Source organism: Pectinophora gossypiella, chromosome 24 (assembly GCF_024362695.1).
Source record: "Pectinophora gossypiella chromosome 24, ilPecGoss1.1, whole genome shotgun sequence".
Taxonomy (NCBI): Eukaryota; Metazoa; Arthropoda; class Insecta; order Lepidoptera; family Gelechiidae; genus Pectinophora; species Pectinophora gossypiella.
Window position 1 is genome coordinate 1,536,106 of NC_065427.1, and position 19,285 is coordinate 1,555,390.

The window sequence follows — 19,285 nt, forward strand, 5'->3', positions numbered from 1 at the left end:
TATTATGTCCGGTTGAAATCTGTACAAAATACTTTCCACGGTTTTTTGTACAAGCTACCACAATATAAGAATTTAACCGTTTTACACAGACTTTGTTATAATTATACAGACTATTTATAATCCGAAAAATATCAAAACTCACCACATGGACGGAGAGTGTAGGTGCCGACTTGCCGAGCGCTGAGCGGCGCATACGCACTAGGTTTGTGCGTTTCGTCGCATCTGCAACAAGGAGATACCCAATCAGGCGATGCAACACGAACTCGTAACTCTCCAGGCAAAATCCGCTTGTCAAAAACAGATATAGGCCTTGCATTTTTAAGAATGGAATTCAATATTTAATTCACAAAAATTTTTCTTTTCTAAATTCAAACAACTAAATTAGTGGCCAGTCCTTGTATGGGGAAGGATCGTTCACTACTGTCCAGAAATGTAAACGCTCCTGTATATGTACGAATACTTAACCACAATAATATTATATGAGTTACTGTAGGATAAGTTACTAAGTAAGTAGAATCTTGTTACATAAAACCAAGGACGATTGCGGTGTTGCCAACTATGTAACTGATCGTAAGTTGTAAGACGTAATACTTTCGCAGGGTGCTTCCCGTTCGTCCGATCAATCGATCTAATGACACTTTTTTTCTCGTCCATCCATCTCCAGGGAAAATCATGTAAGCTCCTTTATGAAAAATCACATTCGATTGTGATTTTTGTTAATGAAACCATGAAATAGACAAGCTAGTTTCGATCCAGGTAAAACATTGTGGTCCCATATTTTACTCGGATTGCAATTTATAGCTCGGTGGCGCAGCGGTAAAGGTGCTCGGTCTGCGATTGTTGAAGTTAAGCAACTTTCGCAAAGGCCGATCATAGAATGGGTGACCACAAAAAAGAAAAGTTTTCATCTCGAGCTCCTCCGTGCTTCGGAAGGTACGTTAAGCCGTTGGTCCCGGCTGCATTAGCAGTCGTTAATAGCCACCAATCCGCACTGCACCCGCGTGATGGTTTAAGGCCCGTTCTCCCTACTCATATCCATCCATAGGGAAGGCCCGTGCCCCTGCAGTCGGGACGTTAGTGGGCTGATGATGATGATGAATTGAAATAAATCGAGGTTTTGTTTAAGAAATTCATGTCAGAATGTTGTTTTTCAAAAAGGCGCTTACATGGTTTTTATAAGGGGACGGAATGACAAAAGGATCACAATATATTTAATTTTATTTTATTTATTTATTTATTTATTAAAAACACTTACATCTACCATTACAGTTTATATAACCAATTCGATAGAGTAGGAACATATCTTGACATCACTTACTAATTTATTCGGTACCTAACTATTGTTTATAAATATTCATTTTATAACTTAACACATATAGCGTAACCTTTGTAAATTCACTCATAGAGCATGAAAACAAATCTATAATTTCTGCAACCTCATTTAACACATGCATGACTCGCGTGAGAGGGGTGTTATCCAGCAATTTGGTTCGTCCGCGAGGAACTGTGAACAACTGCGGCCTCCGCCGCCGCTCTGTGTATCCATCAGGTGCTGAAAAATTTATCTTTCCCAGCACTCCCGAGTTGAAACCTTTTCCCCTAAGTAATTTAAATATAGTCTGGGCTAAAGAGAAACCTCTTCGCACCTCCAATGTGTTGTATCCAACCATGCCGAGCACAAATAATGTTGGATACATCAGCGGGTACTGTGGATAAACCCCATGTAGTCTATAGTATAAATGCCGTGCGAATTTATTTTGGATGCGTTCTAACATGGTAATATACTTAGACTCATGGGGAGCCCACACCATCGCGTTGAACTCCAGGTGACTCCTGACCAATGCGTCATACAGAGCCTTAACCGCACTAATCCCTTTAAAGCCCTTTGTCTGCCTAAGAACGAATCCTAGGTTCCTATAAGCTTTTTTACTAATATTAAGTATATGGTCACGAAATGCTAGTTGTTCATTCATAAGAACTCCAAGATCCCGCACCTGGGTAACACGCCGCAAGGGCGTCGCCTCCATGCGGTATTCGTGCAACACCCGCGAGTGAGCACGGCCGAAGGTAATAACTGTGCACTTCGAATCGTTAAAATACAACCTGTTTGCCTTACTCCACTCTACAACCCTGTCGATATCGCTCTGTAACCGTTCGCAATCTTGCTGATCCCTAATCTCATGAAGGAGTTTAAGGTCATCAGCAAACAACAAGCATGTGGCGTGTTTAACGACTTTAGGTAGATCGTTAATCATGATTATGAATTGAAGAGGGCCCAAATTGCTGCCCTGACTCACACCCGATCTCGTGAAGTAAGGCTCAGATTTACTCCCTGAAGTGGCCACGTATTGCTGCCTGTCCTGCATGTAGCTAGCAAAGAAGCACAGCAAATGCGGCGTGAAACCCATACGCGCGAGCTTGAACAGTAACACATCGTTATCCACAGTGTCGAACGCTTTTTTAAAATCAAAGTATACCACGTCCACCTGTAGACCTGCATCTACTTTCGGTACTACTTCCGCCATAAAGTTAAGTAAATTGGTAGTAGTACTTTTACCAGGTCGGAAGCCGTGCTGCGAGTCATCCAGAAAACCTTTTACTTGGTCGTATATCCGGCGTTGCAGTGCAGACTCAAACACCTTGGCCGGTGTGCACAGTACCGCTACCGGTCGGTAAGAACTTACATCTGACCCTGCCTTACCTTTAGGTACTGGCGTCACCCTGGTGAGCTTCCAGCGATTTGGAAAAGTGGTGGTTTTTAAACAGACGTTAAAAATAAACAATAAAGGCTCAGCAAGTAATTCCCGACAGTCCCTGAATAGAAACGCTGGTATCCCATCCGGCCCTGCTGATTGCTTAGGTTTTAATTTAGACAGAGCAATCCGTACATCCCTTAGCTCCAGATTAGGAATATGAACCCACTGCTGGGTTGCTTCACTCTCTAATCCCGCAGTCTGTACGTCAAGTTGAGCCCTGTTCCTACTATAAACCGATTCGAAATAATCAGCAAATTCAGCCGAATCAATCTTGTGCTTGTCAACTGTAGTTCTTTTTGCACTGATATAAGCCCAAAAAGACTTAGGGTCCTTTGTAAATTGAGTCTGTATTCGATCTCGATACGCTTGATGAGCCCGAGAAACCGCTTTCTTAATATTCGCCCTACATATTGAAAAAGCATGATAGTCCGATAAGGACTTAGTTTCTTTGTATATTTTATGCAGTTCATATTTATGTTTAATTTCCCGGATAATATCCGACGTATACCACTCAGGGTAGATGTGCCTCGGAATATTCTTTTGTTTTTTTCTAGGGACGCACTGATCCAAAATGCCTGTAAAAATCTCATAAAAATAATTTAATACTTCTTCTGCATCCGTCATAATGTACATCGGACTCCAATCTACACTCATCAATAAAGAATACAACACATGAAAATTAGCCTTATAAAAATTCCATTCGGGTCGATTGTGTTTATCATTATTATCAGTGACGGTATATTCACAAAGCGGCGGCGACGGCCGCAATGTAGTTCGGATTTGTACGTGTATTTCGAGCGGGGGATGTGCTTTGTCGATCGCCACTAGCGCCTCACCCGCCTCGGAGACCAGAACCTCCCCCTGCCCCGCACTCAGCACTAAATCCAGCTGACGGCCCAAGTTATTTGGTATATCATTACTCTGAGTAAATTCACAAAAGGTACATAAATATTCAAAGTAGTTTGTTACATTTACACAACAAGAATGCAAATTAAAATCACCTATGACAATTATTTCCCTATACTTACAACATAATTGTTCAATACATTTAAATAACAACATATATTCATCCTCACTACTGCCTGGCGGAATATAAACAATACAACACAGAAATAGAAACTTAGAACACGAATTGTACACGCACACCGAGACAAGTTCAAACACACGCGCATCAATGTCAGTACCCTTGATGGATGCAGTTCTCAGGTCGAACTGGTTTGTGGCCACGAGAAACGCGCCGCCCTGCTTGCGGCCATCCGTTCTATCACAACGAACTATTTGGTAACCTGGTGGTACGATTTCCGCGTCTTTTATAGACTCGTTGCAACCCGTCTCAGTGATGGCAAACAAATCGGCGTCTGATAACAATATATTGTTTCTAAATTCATCCAGTTTAGTCCGTAGCCCTCTAGCATTTTGGTAGTAGATCTTAATATTTTTAGATTGCCTTTTCGGTTTGTTGGGACGATTTTCGAAACCAAATCCAGTCGGCGAATTCTGTATTGAGAGGCCAGGCTTCCGGTTGACATATTTTCTCATACGATCCTTCCGAAATAGTTATCCGAAATGAGGCGTAATCTCTTTCTCTTTTGTGAATTATCTTTTTTATGCTGACTGTTACCTCAGGACAGATATTCTTAATATGGGCTAATAAGCTCTCCGTAGTTGTCTCCGGATGTAGACGCCATACATGAAGGTGTTTCTTACGTTCAGTCGCTTTTAGCGTACACAAAGTTGTATTTTGCCCTTTCCTCACACTTGAAATTCTCTTTTCCTTTTTATTCTTCATAACTTTCCATTCATCTATTTCCTTCGCTTCCCTTTCAGTACTCATATTAGTTTCCAATATGATATCGTTCCTAGGCTGATCACCATTTTCAGTGCCATTAACGCTTAGCGCTAAAGACGACAACTTCGTGGCCCCACCACTGTTTTGTTTACCGGGCGGCGGCGGATTGTAGGTGAACTCCTTATCAATTTTCGCATTCAGCACTTGTGCGAATGTCGGAATGACTAGTGAAGCAGGATGAGCTGCGGGCTGAGAGACGCTCAATCGGTCATGCCGCCTTTCTAAGACCGGAGTCGTCTGATAGGCATCACTCTGGTTATCTGACAACATACAACCCCTCCCGGAATTCCCAGTGATAATTGAGGTTTCTGCTGTGGGCAAGATTTTACTGCGACCGTCCCCACGACTGTCTATCTTCTTTTCCAACGACTCGATCCTATCATTCAACCTGCCAATGAGACCTCGCAATTCTGACATCGGCTCAGTTACTAGTCTCGAGATAATAGTTGGTAGGCATTCCTCAAAGGACTGTAATAGTTCCTCTCTCACCATTGTGCGCATGAGTTCAAGTGAAACTGTTCTATCAACATACTTATTCTCTTCACTGCTTTCTCTCTTCTGCCTAGACTTTTCGCGCCTAAGTGTGACGTTATCAAAAGAATAGGTCATCGAGCAGCACGAATCAAATGGACGTACTGGCTGATCTATGTCGTTTGCTAGATCGGTGTCAGATAAATCAATGATGTTATGATTTTCTTCGGGATTATTTGTAGGCGAGTGCGCAATACCACGAACAGGGGTGTTATTATGATTATTTCTTGGTAATTTACTCTTACACATGACGCATTGCCAAGATGCCTTATTGTCTGCCGTCATGGTATTAAATCTACAATCACGGACATTCGCACAATCCAAGCAGTAGGTGTTATTACATAGGTGACACAGCAGATGGGGTCTATCTTCAATAACAGTAGGGCATGCCGTGCATTTCCCGCCCCTATCTACCAACAGTGCCATTCCCAATGACAGATAAAATATCTATGCACAAAATAAAATTCCAAAAAGGAAAATATATTTTTAAGATGGATTCGAACCCAGGTATCTTGAGTCACTCCGCTAGAGACAGAGGCAAAAAAAATCCACACGGCTAGCCAGCCGTTGAGCAAATGTGCGAAATTTCCGATCTACTTCGGCTTTGCGTGTCGTGCGGTGCTTAGTCACCTGTAGGTTGAAGTTGAGTCTTTTGTTCACTAAAGGTCACTGACACCACTCAACAGTCACAATTTCGAATTATTTAAAACAAAAACTTGGCACAGTATTCACAGTTCTGTCTAAAATGGCACAATAAATATACCAAAAGAAAGCTTGAAAGAAAACGCTTTCCTTGATACAAATTCGCGCACAATCAAGAAACTTTTTTCCACTATTATAAATAAAATTTGAAGACCAACCAGCGTACGGACCGATTCAGTAGGCAATTTTATATAAATTTAATAGTTATAAGTTACTTCACATACATAAATTTAAATGTATGTATGTGAAGTAACTTCGCTGCCGAGTTGGCATACACTCTAAGTAGAGGCTGAATGATATTCTAATCAATTCTGGGGAGTTAAAAAGGCCACATCGAAGCAATTCATCTAAGAAAGCAATATTGCAATTTGACATTTGCGCATATAGAAGTAAATGCGCAATGCACACAAATTTCAAATAGCAATATTGATTTCTTAGATGAATTGCGTATATGTGGCCATTTTAATTTCAGGTCCCCGATACCGACCCCGCCGGCGTGGTCGACGATTTCCCTCATTCAGCGCTTATCGCTATCGACCCACTAGGGTCGATTAATTCTTTCAAATATTTTTCCTCTCAGACGACGCCCTGAGCCGAGGTTCGCGCCCAACTGGGCACCCTCAGGCCTGTTGTCTTAAACGTTGTACCGGGTGAGAGCCTTCAGCGCTCCCCATTTGTCCGGCCAAGTAGTTAATGCCATCTGCGGCAAATCTACAATAAGTCACGTCAAAAAAAAAAAGGCCATTTTAACCCCCCTGTTCGAAAGTTTATATTGAGATGTTCACTCGACGTGACGCTCAAAGGTCAGGTCAATGTAACGAATTAATGAATTCGTAATAGCCCGTGGGAGAGTGTAAACGTAAGACTTGAAGGTCGAAAGTCGATTTACAGGCCCTTTAGAAACCATTCCCTTAGGAGATTAATTAACCCCACCCACTCACACCGTCACCTCCCATCAGGTGACAGGCCAAACGTCTGCGTATCTCCCATAAAAAAAACTAATGGCGCGAATTATATTGAGCGCTTCGACCAATAAACGATACGAATGCTATCTACGTGGATAGATCTCAAACGGCTATTGGTCGAAGGCCTCGATATAATTCGCGCCGCGCGCGGTTACCGTGCAGAGCCTACAGGTAACATTTTTATTCGGAATGAAACGAACGCGTCTATTGCGAGGTCAGAATATGTTTTTTTTTAAATGTGCTTACAAAATTTTCACTATAAAGCAACAACGGCGATATAAGTTATATAAATTATACATACATAAGATCACGCCTATTTCTCGTTGGGGTAGGCAGAGATCACGGAATTCCCCTTACTACGATCCTGATACACCACTTTTCCATTCTCATCAAAGACTTCGTGCTCACCGGTTTAGAGTACTCGTGTCCTCTTAATAAATATTATGTTATGATATAATTTAAAATTTGATAAACGTGTCTTGTCTAACATTAGCAAGGCCAAGCAACCTACGACATCCCTAAATGGCGATGTAAACCAATACTAGTAAACAAAAACAAAACAAAGAAAACAAATATAACACGGAAAACAAGTAGCATAAGGTACAACAGCGCTACATAACATTAAAACTATATTTATACCGGTATTTACGTATTTCTATACTATGGTATCACTATTACCTACGCCCAACGCCGGCACACACGGGCGAATGTTTATAAATACGCGCAAAAATATTCTAAGAATTCAAAAGACCGCGATAGTAGCGTTGATATAACTTCTCGACTGGGGTAAAGTAAAAACGTTGGTTGCGTTCAGCTACTTATCATCCGAGCAAGTCATAAACCAGGGTTGGTACCCTTTCATGATAATATTGATCATCCAAATCAAAAGGCCCTTATCGTGTCACGCGCTTACGCGGTAATATTTGTGCATGCGTAACTTATTTACTGTAAAATCCCGCGCTATAAATAAAAAAAAACCATTTATTTGCAGACAAAAAAAAGTCCATAGATGGTTAGTACAAAAGAAAATCTTACACACTATGTTAGATGATAATAGGAGGTAAATTAATACTGAAAAAAAAAATGCTATGGTAAATCTTAAGATTTATTGGTAAGAATTCTTGAGAGACCGCACACGTCACTATACGCCGTTTTTGTAGCATTTATTGGTAAGTCATGGCTTAGTGGTAAGTCCTAAGATTAACCAGGTGCCTGCCGGTATAAGCCAGAAATGAACGATTCTTGAAGAACGATTCGGGATGTTATCATCACTTCAAATATTAAGATTCGTACCTACTTCGGGCTTTTATAGTTACGTACGTATAGAAATTGGATACTTAACAGCTTGTATGCTACCGCAAATAATCCTTCCTTGGACTCTAATATCAGGAACGCCAGGGGGTCTAAAAAGTCCACATTATAATATGGTTATTTGACAGTAGGATCGTCACGCATTGGGTGCCTCATGACGGGTTCAGGCGATGGTAGACCTCGAAAGAGATGGCGTGACGACTTGGACGCTTGCCGGAGGGACTAGCCGGAGTACGCACAGGACCGCGAAAAATGGAAAGAGGAAGGGGAGGCCTTTGCCCAGCAGTGGGATCTTGTAGGCTAGATTAGATTAGACATTTGGTAACATTTTTGGTTCTTGACTGTTTACAAATTCATGAATCATATGCGAATAAATGATTAGATTTCATTTTTTTTAGATTACGCACTAATGTCAATTGCAATATTGCTTCAAAATGGTATTTTTAACTTCCAGTAGTCTTTTGATGACTTTTAGCTCTACCCACTGTGTTACAAATTGCGGGCGTTAGTTGAGCCTGTTTCAATCTGCTCGAATGTTTGGCCAAATATACGGACCAATGTTCGTGCGAATTTTGGTGATATCAAAGTGGGTGTAACAAGGTTATGTGACGCACCCGAAATCAAACTTAGGTCATACATGGGCGTTCTATTTGTCGTGCGATATGATGCTAGGTCATGATATTGTTAGCCATTATATGTGTTATTTGTATACCTAATTTGATTACGAGCAGTGTAATGGATTATTTGAAGTATTCATGAGAAAAATAACATAACATAACAAATACTTTATTGTTCAAACAGGAAAATACAAAACAAAAGATAAATAGAAAGAGTAAAAGTAATAAGTGATTTAAAAAAGATAAACCGACTTAAATATCTGTCAAATAAAAAGTAAGCGACCTACTAACTCCTAAGCGACACATTGCCATAATATAAAAATAAAATGTTATATACAATGTTTTAATTTAAATTCTGAAGTCGGCTCAACCATGGCATAAACCATACAATTTTGTGTTTCTTATGAAAAGCTATCAACTCGAAACTTGCACAAAATAATGTTTTAAAAAGCCGATGATGTGCTAGATACGTTGTTGTGTTGTTCTGTTCTTATTATATATATTTTTTAACCTATGGAATTAATAATAAAATTATGTTAGCTGTAAAGTTTGGAATAAGCTATAAATAAATAAACCATGAATTATTTATTTAATTAAAATTAATTTATTTACAGATTATAGGTAATGTAAACACCAATACACCACTATATAGGTATATATAATATTAATGAAAAAAAATGTATTAGATATACAAAAACGCGAAAAGGTAAAAAAATGTGAAATGTAGAGACATAAAATGTTATCTAATCGACAACGGCGACCCGGGGGGTTATTAAAAAAACAAATGAATACGAATTGACGTTGACTTCCAATGAAAAGAGGCGATTACTTTTGAATTCCCAAACATTCCTCGGAGAAAACTTTTAAATTTACACCAGCTCATTTAAATGGACCCCTAAATCAGTTTTATTTGTGCGAATAGCAAAGACAAAGCAGTGGTTCCCACGAGATGTCCGCGGTTGGTAACTGCGCTTGGTATAATTAATTAAGAACACAATTAGAACAGTAAGCAATTCACATTGAACGGTACCCAATGCGGCTTTTATGTGCCAGTGCCATAGACCTCGTATAACAAAGAGGCAACCAATGTCTGTAAAAAAGTGTCCGCGACGGCATGTTACGACACTGTACAAGCGATAATGCACTTTATTTGAACAGCCATAACATCATTATTTGAGGGAACGAACTTATACGATCTACATAACTTAATGTATACGTATTTAGAACACGCATCGGACACTTTTTTTTTAGAAAAACTCCTTAGCGAATGTGAGTATTAGTTTATAGGACGTCAGTGGTGAGTGCCATTTACAGCTTTTTTTTTTGACGTGACTTATTGTAGGTTTGCCGCAGATGGCATTAACTACTTGGCCAGACAAATCGGGAGCGCTGAAGGCTCTCACCCGGTACAACGTTTAAGACAACAGGCCTGAGGGCGCCCAGTTGGGCGCGAGCCTCGGCTCAGGGGGCGTCGTCTGACAGGAAAAATATTTGAAAGAATTAATCGACCCTAGTGGGTCGATAGCGATAAGCTAATTGAGGGAAACCTTTACAGAAGCATACGATGGCAAATACTTCGACCAGCTGGGCTAACATGCGCAACTTGGTAATATTATCGCTCCATTCAATAAATTTTGTCGAAATGAATAAGTTTGTTTTTTTCCGTAACATGCGTGGCACGTGATTTTGTTCGTATTTTAACAGAACGACATGACTTATTTGGGTTCACATATTACCACATATAGACGAAACGACATAATTATATCGTGAGAATCGATAAAATGCCCGTAACAAAATTTTATCACGTTGCACATGTTAGCCCTACAGAACAGGACATCTCAAAAAAAAAAAATCAAAAATGTATATTTATAAATTCAGTCGTACATTAGTTTATTGGAGTTTCCTTTTAAGCAACAAATTGCCTGTGTCAGGAAAAACTCCGCTCTTCCAGTGTTTGTTATTATCAATAAAGAAATATTGTAATGCCGTAGAAATTTAAACACAATAAAAATAAAATAAAAGAACATAAACAATAGAAGTAAAATTTGTGTATGTGTGTGTGTGTGTGTCATGTTGCCCAATAAATAGGTTACTTGACAACCTAGTCTAATGAGATACTTATAACGAAACGTCAAAACGATTTATTTTCCATGGAATTTGTATGGAAATACTGTCGTGCGACGTCAATAATAAAACCGGTCAAACGTCGTACCCTCTATATACTCATGATATTTAATTCAATATTTAAATTCTAAAATCGGTCAAAAAATCTACATAACTCCGTATAAATAGCCTATATACGTCCCACAGCTGGGCACAGGCCTCCACTCAATCAAACAGAGGGGATAAAAAATCAAATGAGATTGATCAACTTAGACTGGTTTCTATTTGTACATCAGAATGTTACCTACTATTTGTCTTTGATCTAACAAATACCCTATTGGGGTATTCAGATGTAGATGAACAAGTTCCCTCGTTTCACCGAAACTACTTAGTGTGTGTGTGTGTGTGTGTGTACGCGCGTGCGTGTGCGTAAATGTTCCTCATTTAAACATTCCAGAATCACAGACAATTCACTTCAACACAAAGTTGACATAATTAGTAAACAAAATACCCCTCCAGTGACGCAAATCCCCCAAGCTGCTATACATATTGGCTGGTTGAAACCACAATCAAAATACACAGCACGTGGGCTCTGGGCGAACATCCAAACATTTCAGACGACGCAAGTACACTTTGCAACAAAAGTTGTTTATCATTCTTAGCTTTACGACTATGACAACGGTAGCAACCTCTCTTGCCAACGGTATCTACTCGCATCTGTTGTTGTAGTCTTATTCGAATGCAAAATAGGTGTTATGTACAGTCATGAGCAGTATAATGTACCCGGTTTAGGACTCTGTCGCACTAACATATTTGACATTTAATGAGACTTACGGTTTTATTTGTCAAAACAGTTAATGTGACATGGTACCAAAGTGTATACATATTAATGCTCGTGACCGTACTATAGGTTGTACAAATTCTGGTACCTATATATACGTTTTGTATTCACGGAATCAAATGCAAGGAAGTGGCAGTCCAGTTGGAAGAACGCTTGACTCTCATTATGAGGTCGCAGGTTCAAATCCCAGCACGGGTCTAAACCAATGATTCTAGAATTTGTTTTCGAAAAAAGAAAGATAGAGATAAATTATTTATTATTAGAGGACGCCATAGTAACAACACAAAAACGGTAGGAAAAAAAATGAAAAAAAAACTTACACGAAATTACATATTAACAGAAACGTAAAAAGAACAGAAAAACAAAACTACAAAACTTATAAGCAAAAGTATTTGGCCAAAGATATGCTGCTATAGAACGTGTATCTATACTTTACTGTGTAGGTAGTCCTATATAACAATTCTTCAGTCTTCACAGATCGCTTCAGGCAAACATAAGCTACTTATTTAAACAAATTTTCATACAACAAACCTAATAACCTTGGTCTACTTAGCTGCTGAATATGGTAAAATAATGTAGTAACGAACTCAAACACGACAAACTTGGAAGGTCTACGCCTCTTTTAGATATAGACCCAAATATTAAAGGCTATGAGACTGGAACTCCCACGCTCAGGCATTTAGTTTCTTACGTCATTATGAAGGTAAGCTAATCCTAATAGTTTAATATGTCTTGGGGAGACACTACGGTTTTTATTAATGAAACTCCGGAGCAGTTATAGAACGATGTACAGTCATGAGCAATATAATGTACCCACTTTAAGACTCTGTCGCACTAACGTATTTGATATTTAGTGAGACTTACAGTTCAATTTGTCAAAAAAGTTAATGTGACATGGTACCAAAGTGTATACATATTACCTAATGCTCGTAACCGTACTCTGTATTATCGTTGCAAAGAAGGAGGATTACAGAAACGTGTACACGTAATTAAAAATAATAATTATTATAAAAAATATTATTTTAGTTGGTGTTGCCAACAAAGGACTTGGCAAGATTTTGTATGTCGTAAGTTTGGTCGTAGTATTTGGTATGTGTTGTAAGTTTAATATTAAGACGGAGTATTCATCATATTCATCTATCTGAAGTGCAGTTTTCGTTCTGTCAAAATACGAACAAAATCACGTGGCACGCCACGCATGTTAGAGAAAAAAACAAACTTATTGATTTCGACAACATTTATTGAATCGATCGATAATTTTATCACGTTGCGCGGGTGTACGCTTTGCCGGGTCGATAACACATCGGCACTGAGATCGGTAGATATCAAAGTACAACCGGATGGATCACTCTCCCTTGGCAAAAATGAATTCAATTTCTAGAAAGAAGAAAGTCGAAACATTTTCAGTTCTAAAATAAAATCGCAACGGTTATACAAATGAGAAAGTGACTATGTTATCACTATAGTGAGTTAATTAATTTATCATATTCACTTTCATCAGCATCAGTCGAACGCCATTTGTGAGAATTTCTTTGTATTCTGAGTCATTTCGCTAGGATAACGAATGGAAGATGTGAACTTTCACTTAAATGAGAAGTCCGTTGCCTGACGCACGTTGATTTGAAATTAGCAATAAAGGGCGGGGCGTGGGCTGTCGTATGGAAACTTATACACAATAATCATTTTTTTTTTGTTTTGGTTTTCCCCGAAGGGTAAGGCAAAGGGAACTATGCCCATACAGCCATGTCTTACGTATTTTTTTTCTTGATGATTAATGAAATGATGAAAGGTGATGATGATGAAACCTAAGCCCCCACCCTCGGAGTAGACTCCTACTCCGAACCCCAAACGAATTAACTCGAAAGTCCGCATAAACTTTCGAGTTATGAAGCGGCTTCTTGACACGAAGCGAAAATAGGCAGATACACTTTGTTTATTGAATACTCCAATATAATAACACTCGCGAATGTCTTCCGACTAACTTAATGCGATCGTCAACCACAAAACACCACTTCGTATTAATTATTTAGATTATTCAATGAAGAAAGCAACTGTCCCGTTCCCGTTTCCCGCCAAAAAGCCACACAATAATCAGTGACTCTGGTCCTGTGGTAACCGGCTTGCGTCTCGAACGGGGAGCGCGGTTCGAACCCCGGTACCGGACTGTCACCAAGTTATCACTAAAACAGTTGGCTCGATTTCCAACCTTACATTTATGTCATAAGTAAAAAACAGATCGAAAAACAATATCGTATAAAAATATTCTAAATAAAAAGTTATTATACAAAAAAGGTTGTAAAAAGAATTGATATCAAAAGTAACCAACAAAGTAATTCTTGGGTTGTCACCCATGGACCTGACCGTTAAACAGGAAGGAACATACGATAGGAAAGCTTTAATATTATTTAAGGGTGGAATAAACATACTAACATACCGGGTGATAACCGAAATCCATTCAATAGCGTGTCTAGTAAGTAAACAAATAAGTAGAATTGCGTTGTTTCTGCCTCGGAAGCATCATCTTACTTTCGGACAATCACGTGATTAACCTGTAATGTCCTAACCAAAGTAGGGATCACAAAGTGATTTTTGTGAAATGTGATACGGGAATAGGTAAAAACAACAGGTGTCAAACATAAACCCGACAGAAGCAACGGCTACTAAATAATTCTTTCAGTTTGTTCCGGGGAGCGGTCCGAGTTACTCACAACATGACTCATACTGCGCTGAAAACGTTCCGTAACGCTTTGTAACATTACACGTTACTGAAAAAGCATGTCACGTCTTTGTAACAATATAACAAAGGAAAGAAATAAAAACAAGAGCAAAAGGCAAGGAAGTTTGTAAAAGATATTCTTTTCATTTCAAAATGGATTATTCTTTTTTCTTTGCCTCTCGTAGCGTCATTGTGGCCTAAAATGGCTGCCCTTATCTTCATATTCGTTTCAATAATTTTGAATGAAAATGCAGGGACTGGAGAAGTAAATTGGCCTCTACAAAATTCGCATTTAAATAGAACAATCGGACCCTTGCCCCAGAATGTGTCCGGTATCTTAACGAAACACAACATCGCGAGCTTGTCGTAATGTGTCTGCCACCCGTTTAGCACTAGAGGGGATAAAAACGCCACAAAGCAATTCATCTAATACAGCAATATTGCTATTGTCAAATTATTTAATTTTGTACATATGCACAAATATCAAATGGCAATATTGCTTTTTAGAATTCATTTAAAATACATCTTTTGGCCCCAGACTTGCCCGAAGGCATTGACGAGGCCTAAGATGGTGCGAACTCGCCCAGAAGGTGCCTGCCTGTTCACTCAGGCCTTGAAAGCACCCGGGTTATATGTATTCGGAAATACAGAAGACGGCAGAGAATTCCGCTCCTAGGTCTAGGGAATTTGAAGAAGTAGAAGTATAAAAATATCCACCATCTGTGGTTTAGCAAGTTCTGAAATCTTTTTCGTTCACAGTCTGCCGTCACACGCTTTCGCAAGTTTCGCTCGTGACGGCTTTTCGTGTCACCAACACTTTAAAACTAACTGTAAATGATTTCGTGAAAAACTTTAAGCATTCTAAATAAAGTATCTATTGTTATATCACTCGTACTTCACGAATGAATCCACAATAAACCTATTGTTTGGAGGTATTGTTGATCCCGTCAAAATCTAGCTATTATCTGCAGCTTAGGGTAACGGTTTAGAGGAAAAGGTAAATAAATACTGACATTATTTTCTACCTTTCCAATCGCGACTTCTAAGTGTAGTGTCCCTATATGAACCGTTTCTTACTTTCTTTCTTTAAGTATCTTAATAACTGGCTAAACATATTCGGTACATAATCAAGTAAAATAAATACAGTATACAATATGGATAAACAAATGCAGTGTACAATATGGTTGTATATTATTCCGTGTTTGTGGATATTAATAAATATCAGCACATTTATTGTAGTAAAATATAACTTATAAATTCCGTGGTATTTTTCTTAGAACAGTCTGCGTTTACGATAATACCACAGCCTGGACACTCCATACTAAAATCTCGTTTTTACCGTGTGACGGCATACCCTGCGTGAGAGTAAGACAGATAGTCCGCGCGCGCTCCCTTACTCTTAAACGGCTTTCGGCCATTTAGACTAGAATGAGACCCAGGATTGGGTGAGGTAAATTAAGCTCTCTTATCGGTGCAGGAATAAAGATAAAGATTTTTATTGTGTATAAATTTAGGTACAGTTATAGATAATAGTTGCAGTTATAGTTGCAAATTACGCCTCACAAAATTTTGCCTTTGCAGGCATATACACATTTTACACAGGCTATGAAATAACATAAGAGAGAGAAAACAACAATAATAATAATAATAAAAACACAAAACATCAAAAAACCATTAAAGAATATAATACAATGGATAATTAGGTCTATGACATAACTATTTATTTTAGTTTTCATTCACGAAATCTTTTTGGCGCAGAGTGTCCCTTCTAAACGTAGTATATACTAATGTTTATTCTATTCCAATACTTAATGAGCTTGAGCTGTGTATTTCCGTGTGTATGTGCCCGTAGAAGAGATAAATTCACCCGCGCGCGCTTGTCTATGTCGAGCTGGCCTTACTGACTGACAGAGGTACATCCGTTCTGCTCCTATTACCCCGCTTAATAGCCGGCCATGTTACCTATTTACCTTACCCTACATTCTGTAAACTGCGGACTTCATCTCAACAGAGAGTCGTGCTGTGAATGTGTCTAGTCGGTATTCAATATGTTAGCTTCAAAATGCAGAAAAAACTTGAAATAAAAACTCAGTGAACATGAATGTAAATAATATTAACAACAAACAGAATCAAATCGGCTTTCTCAGTCCGACTAATCGGCCAGTCGGCCAAAACCATAATCGGCACATTTCTTCCTACTACCTAATTACTTACTATCTATAAGTTCTGGCTAAGCTATTGCAAATTGCATAGCTTATCTGCTGGACTGTGAGTCAATAAAAAACATAGAACACGTTCAGCTGCTTGTCTTCTCGGGCATGTCGTAAAACCCGACAGAGGGATTGTGTCATTTCTAACATGATAGACAATTGTTATGGGCCGTAACGCAGCTGGTAAAACGCTTGACTCCTAATTGATTAGTTTTTTTTTATTCTATAATTTTGTAGAGGGTTTTTTGTATACAGAATATGCCACCCTCGTAGTTCTTACAATATTATAGGTTTAACCTACGTTTCTCCGCTACCTTAAATAACTTACCATATGGTGTGCAATAAATACTTTGACTTTGACTTTGACTTACCTATAAAGTGCTTGAGCGTCGTCCGAAGTAGGGGAGGCCAAGACACTACTACATATACCAACCTCGCAGTTTTCAATTACTTAGTACGTGTCCGTGAAATTTTTAAAAAAAATCCATTGACGTACTAAAAAAATCCGTCTTTTCTTTACACAATAGCATTCAGAAAACCAAGTCCATTACTAATCGACACAGACTATCTTTGTTAAAACTGTAAACATTACAAAGCACTCAATTTAATTCGCGATCCGAGTCCGTTAAAATTGTTTGCTCTAACAGGTTGTTAGGCAATTAAGCAATAAAGCAATTGCCGATGAAAGTGCTAGATGTGTCGGCAACGAACGACCAACTCACTACTAGATACGAAGATTTTTTATACATTACTAGCTTTTGCCCGCGACTTCGTCCACGTGGCGTGTTATAAAAGAGAGATCTTTGTGTGTGTGGGAGTGCATATCAAATTTCAAGCATCTAACTTATGCAGTTTAGATTTCTTCATACAATTTTTTCCCGCTAACTCCCATTTTTCAAAATACAGCCATAACTAAACTTTATATTTACTAAGGTATGCATGCATGCTAGATTGAAAACATCTATCTTACGCGGTTTCGATTTTTTCATACAAATGTTTTTTTCCCGCTAACTCCCATTTCCGTGGGTATTTTGCAATATCCTGTTGCAACTAAGCTTTAAGTTTATTAAGGTAACTGCATGCCAAATTTCAAGCGTCTAACTTAAGCGGTTTAGATTTTTCATACAAAAGGATTTTCCCGCTAATTCCCGTTTCCGTGGGAATTCCGGGAATTCCTTTCTTAGTGCACCTCTACGGTACGTACGCTACGTCCCTTCCAAATTTCAAGTGCCTACGTTTATCAGTTTAGGCTGTGCGTTGATATGTCAGTCAGTCAGTTTCTCCTTTTATATATTTAGAATGCATCATCTAACAGCAACAAGTTTATTAGACGATGAAGTTTTATGTGTTTGTTGGATTAAAATCGTAGCGACTTAAGATTATTCTCAAGCATAATCAGCCAGCACAATCTAACAACGTAACTTAGGCAGATGTGTCTAATATAGCCTACTCCTCGCCAGGTATGTTTAAGTCAGGTCAAGAGGGCCAAGTCAGGTTAAGTTATTTTGCAAACGGTGAATAGAGTATATTCCAACTTTAACGATTGTCAATAAGACACAAATCACTTTAGAAAAAAAATACAGATATGTCAGTTAGCAAAGTCCAAACACTTCAGAACCTCGATACCGACGCAGCCGGCGTGCCGACGCCGACGATTTCCCTCCGTCAGCGCTTATCGCTATCGACTCACTATGGTCGATTAATTCTTTCAAATATTTTTCCTCTCAAACGACGCCCTGAGCCGAGGTTCGCTCCCAACAAGGCACCCTCAGGCCTGTTGTCTTAAATTTTGAACTGGGTGAGAGCCTTCATCGCTCCCCATTTGTCTACAATAACCACAAAGTAATTTTTGAGGAGCTCGGTGGCGCAGCGGTAAAGAGGAGCTCGGTGGCGCAGCGGTAAACGCGCTCGGTCTGCGATTGTTGAAGTAAAGCAACCTTCGCAGAGGCCGGTCATAGGATGGGTGACCACAAAAAAAAAAAAAAGTTTTCATCTCGAGCTCCTCCGTGCTTCGGAAGGCACGTTAAGCCGTTGGTCCCGGCTGCATTAGCAGTCGTTAATAACCACCAATCCGCACTGGGCCCGCGTGGTGGTTTAAGGCCCGATCTCCCTATCCATCCATAGGGAAGGCCCGTGCCCCAGCAGTGGGGACGTTAATGGGCTGATGATGATGATGAATTTTTGTGATATGTCCGCACCGGGAATCGTCCCAACCTCCGGATCGTGACCCCAGCGCTCAACCACTGGAGCACGGAGGTCGTTATGTTAAAAAGTATCTAGTATAACAGTCGGACTAGTGACCCCGTTTCTCACGCCGATCTTTCGATCAGCACTTTTTCCGACACGTTCGACAGGTCACCGCCATTCGTCATATCGAGGACGAGCGCCCACAGCGCCCACATCCATGACTAATGGTGAGAGATCACCATTACCATAATTTGGAGGTACTCAGTACTCACGCCCTCAGGACCATACATGACTTGTCAATGTATAATTAACCAGGCTTTTAGCGTCTGCCTAAATACCCAGATACATTAATTATTTAGAGCAATTGTTCTTTTTAATCGACCAAGACGAAAAAGAAAGTAATTGCTTTCGTTACCTACTTATACCTTACCATATAAGGCACAAGAGCACAGTCATGAGCAACATCCCATACCCACTTTAGAACCCTATCGCACTAA

At 39.4% G+C, this 19,285-nt stretch overlaps 1 protein-coding gene across 1 annotated transcript in view; it reads right to left on the reverse strand.

The window, feature by feature from the left end:
* Positions 1 to 19,285, reverse strand: part of LOC126377804 (microtubule-associated serine/threonine-protein kinase 3) — a 114,296-nt gene that overhangs the window by 68,224 nt on the left and 26,787 nt on the right. Inside the window, 1 exon segment of the mRNA XM_050025656.1 lies at positions 143 to 222. Within this exon segment, the coding sequence (XP_049881613.1) occupies positions 143 to 222 (80 nt within the window).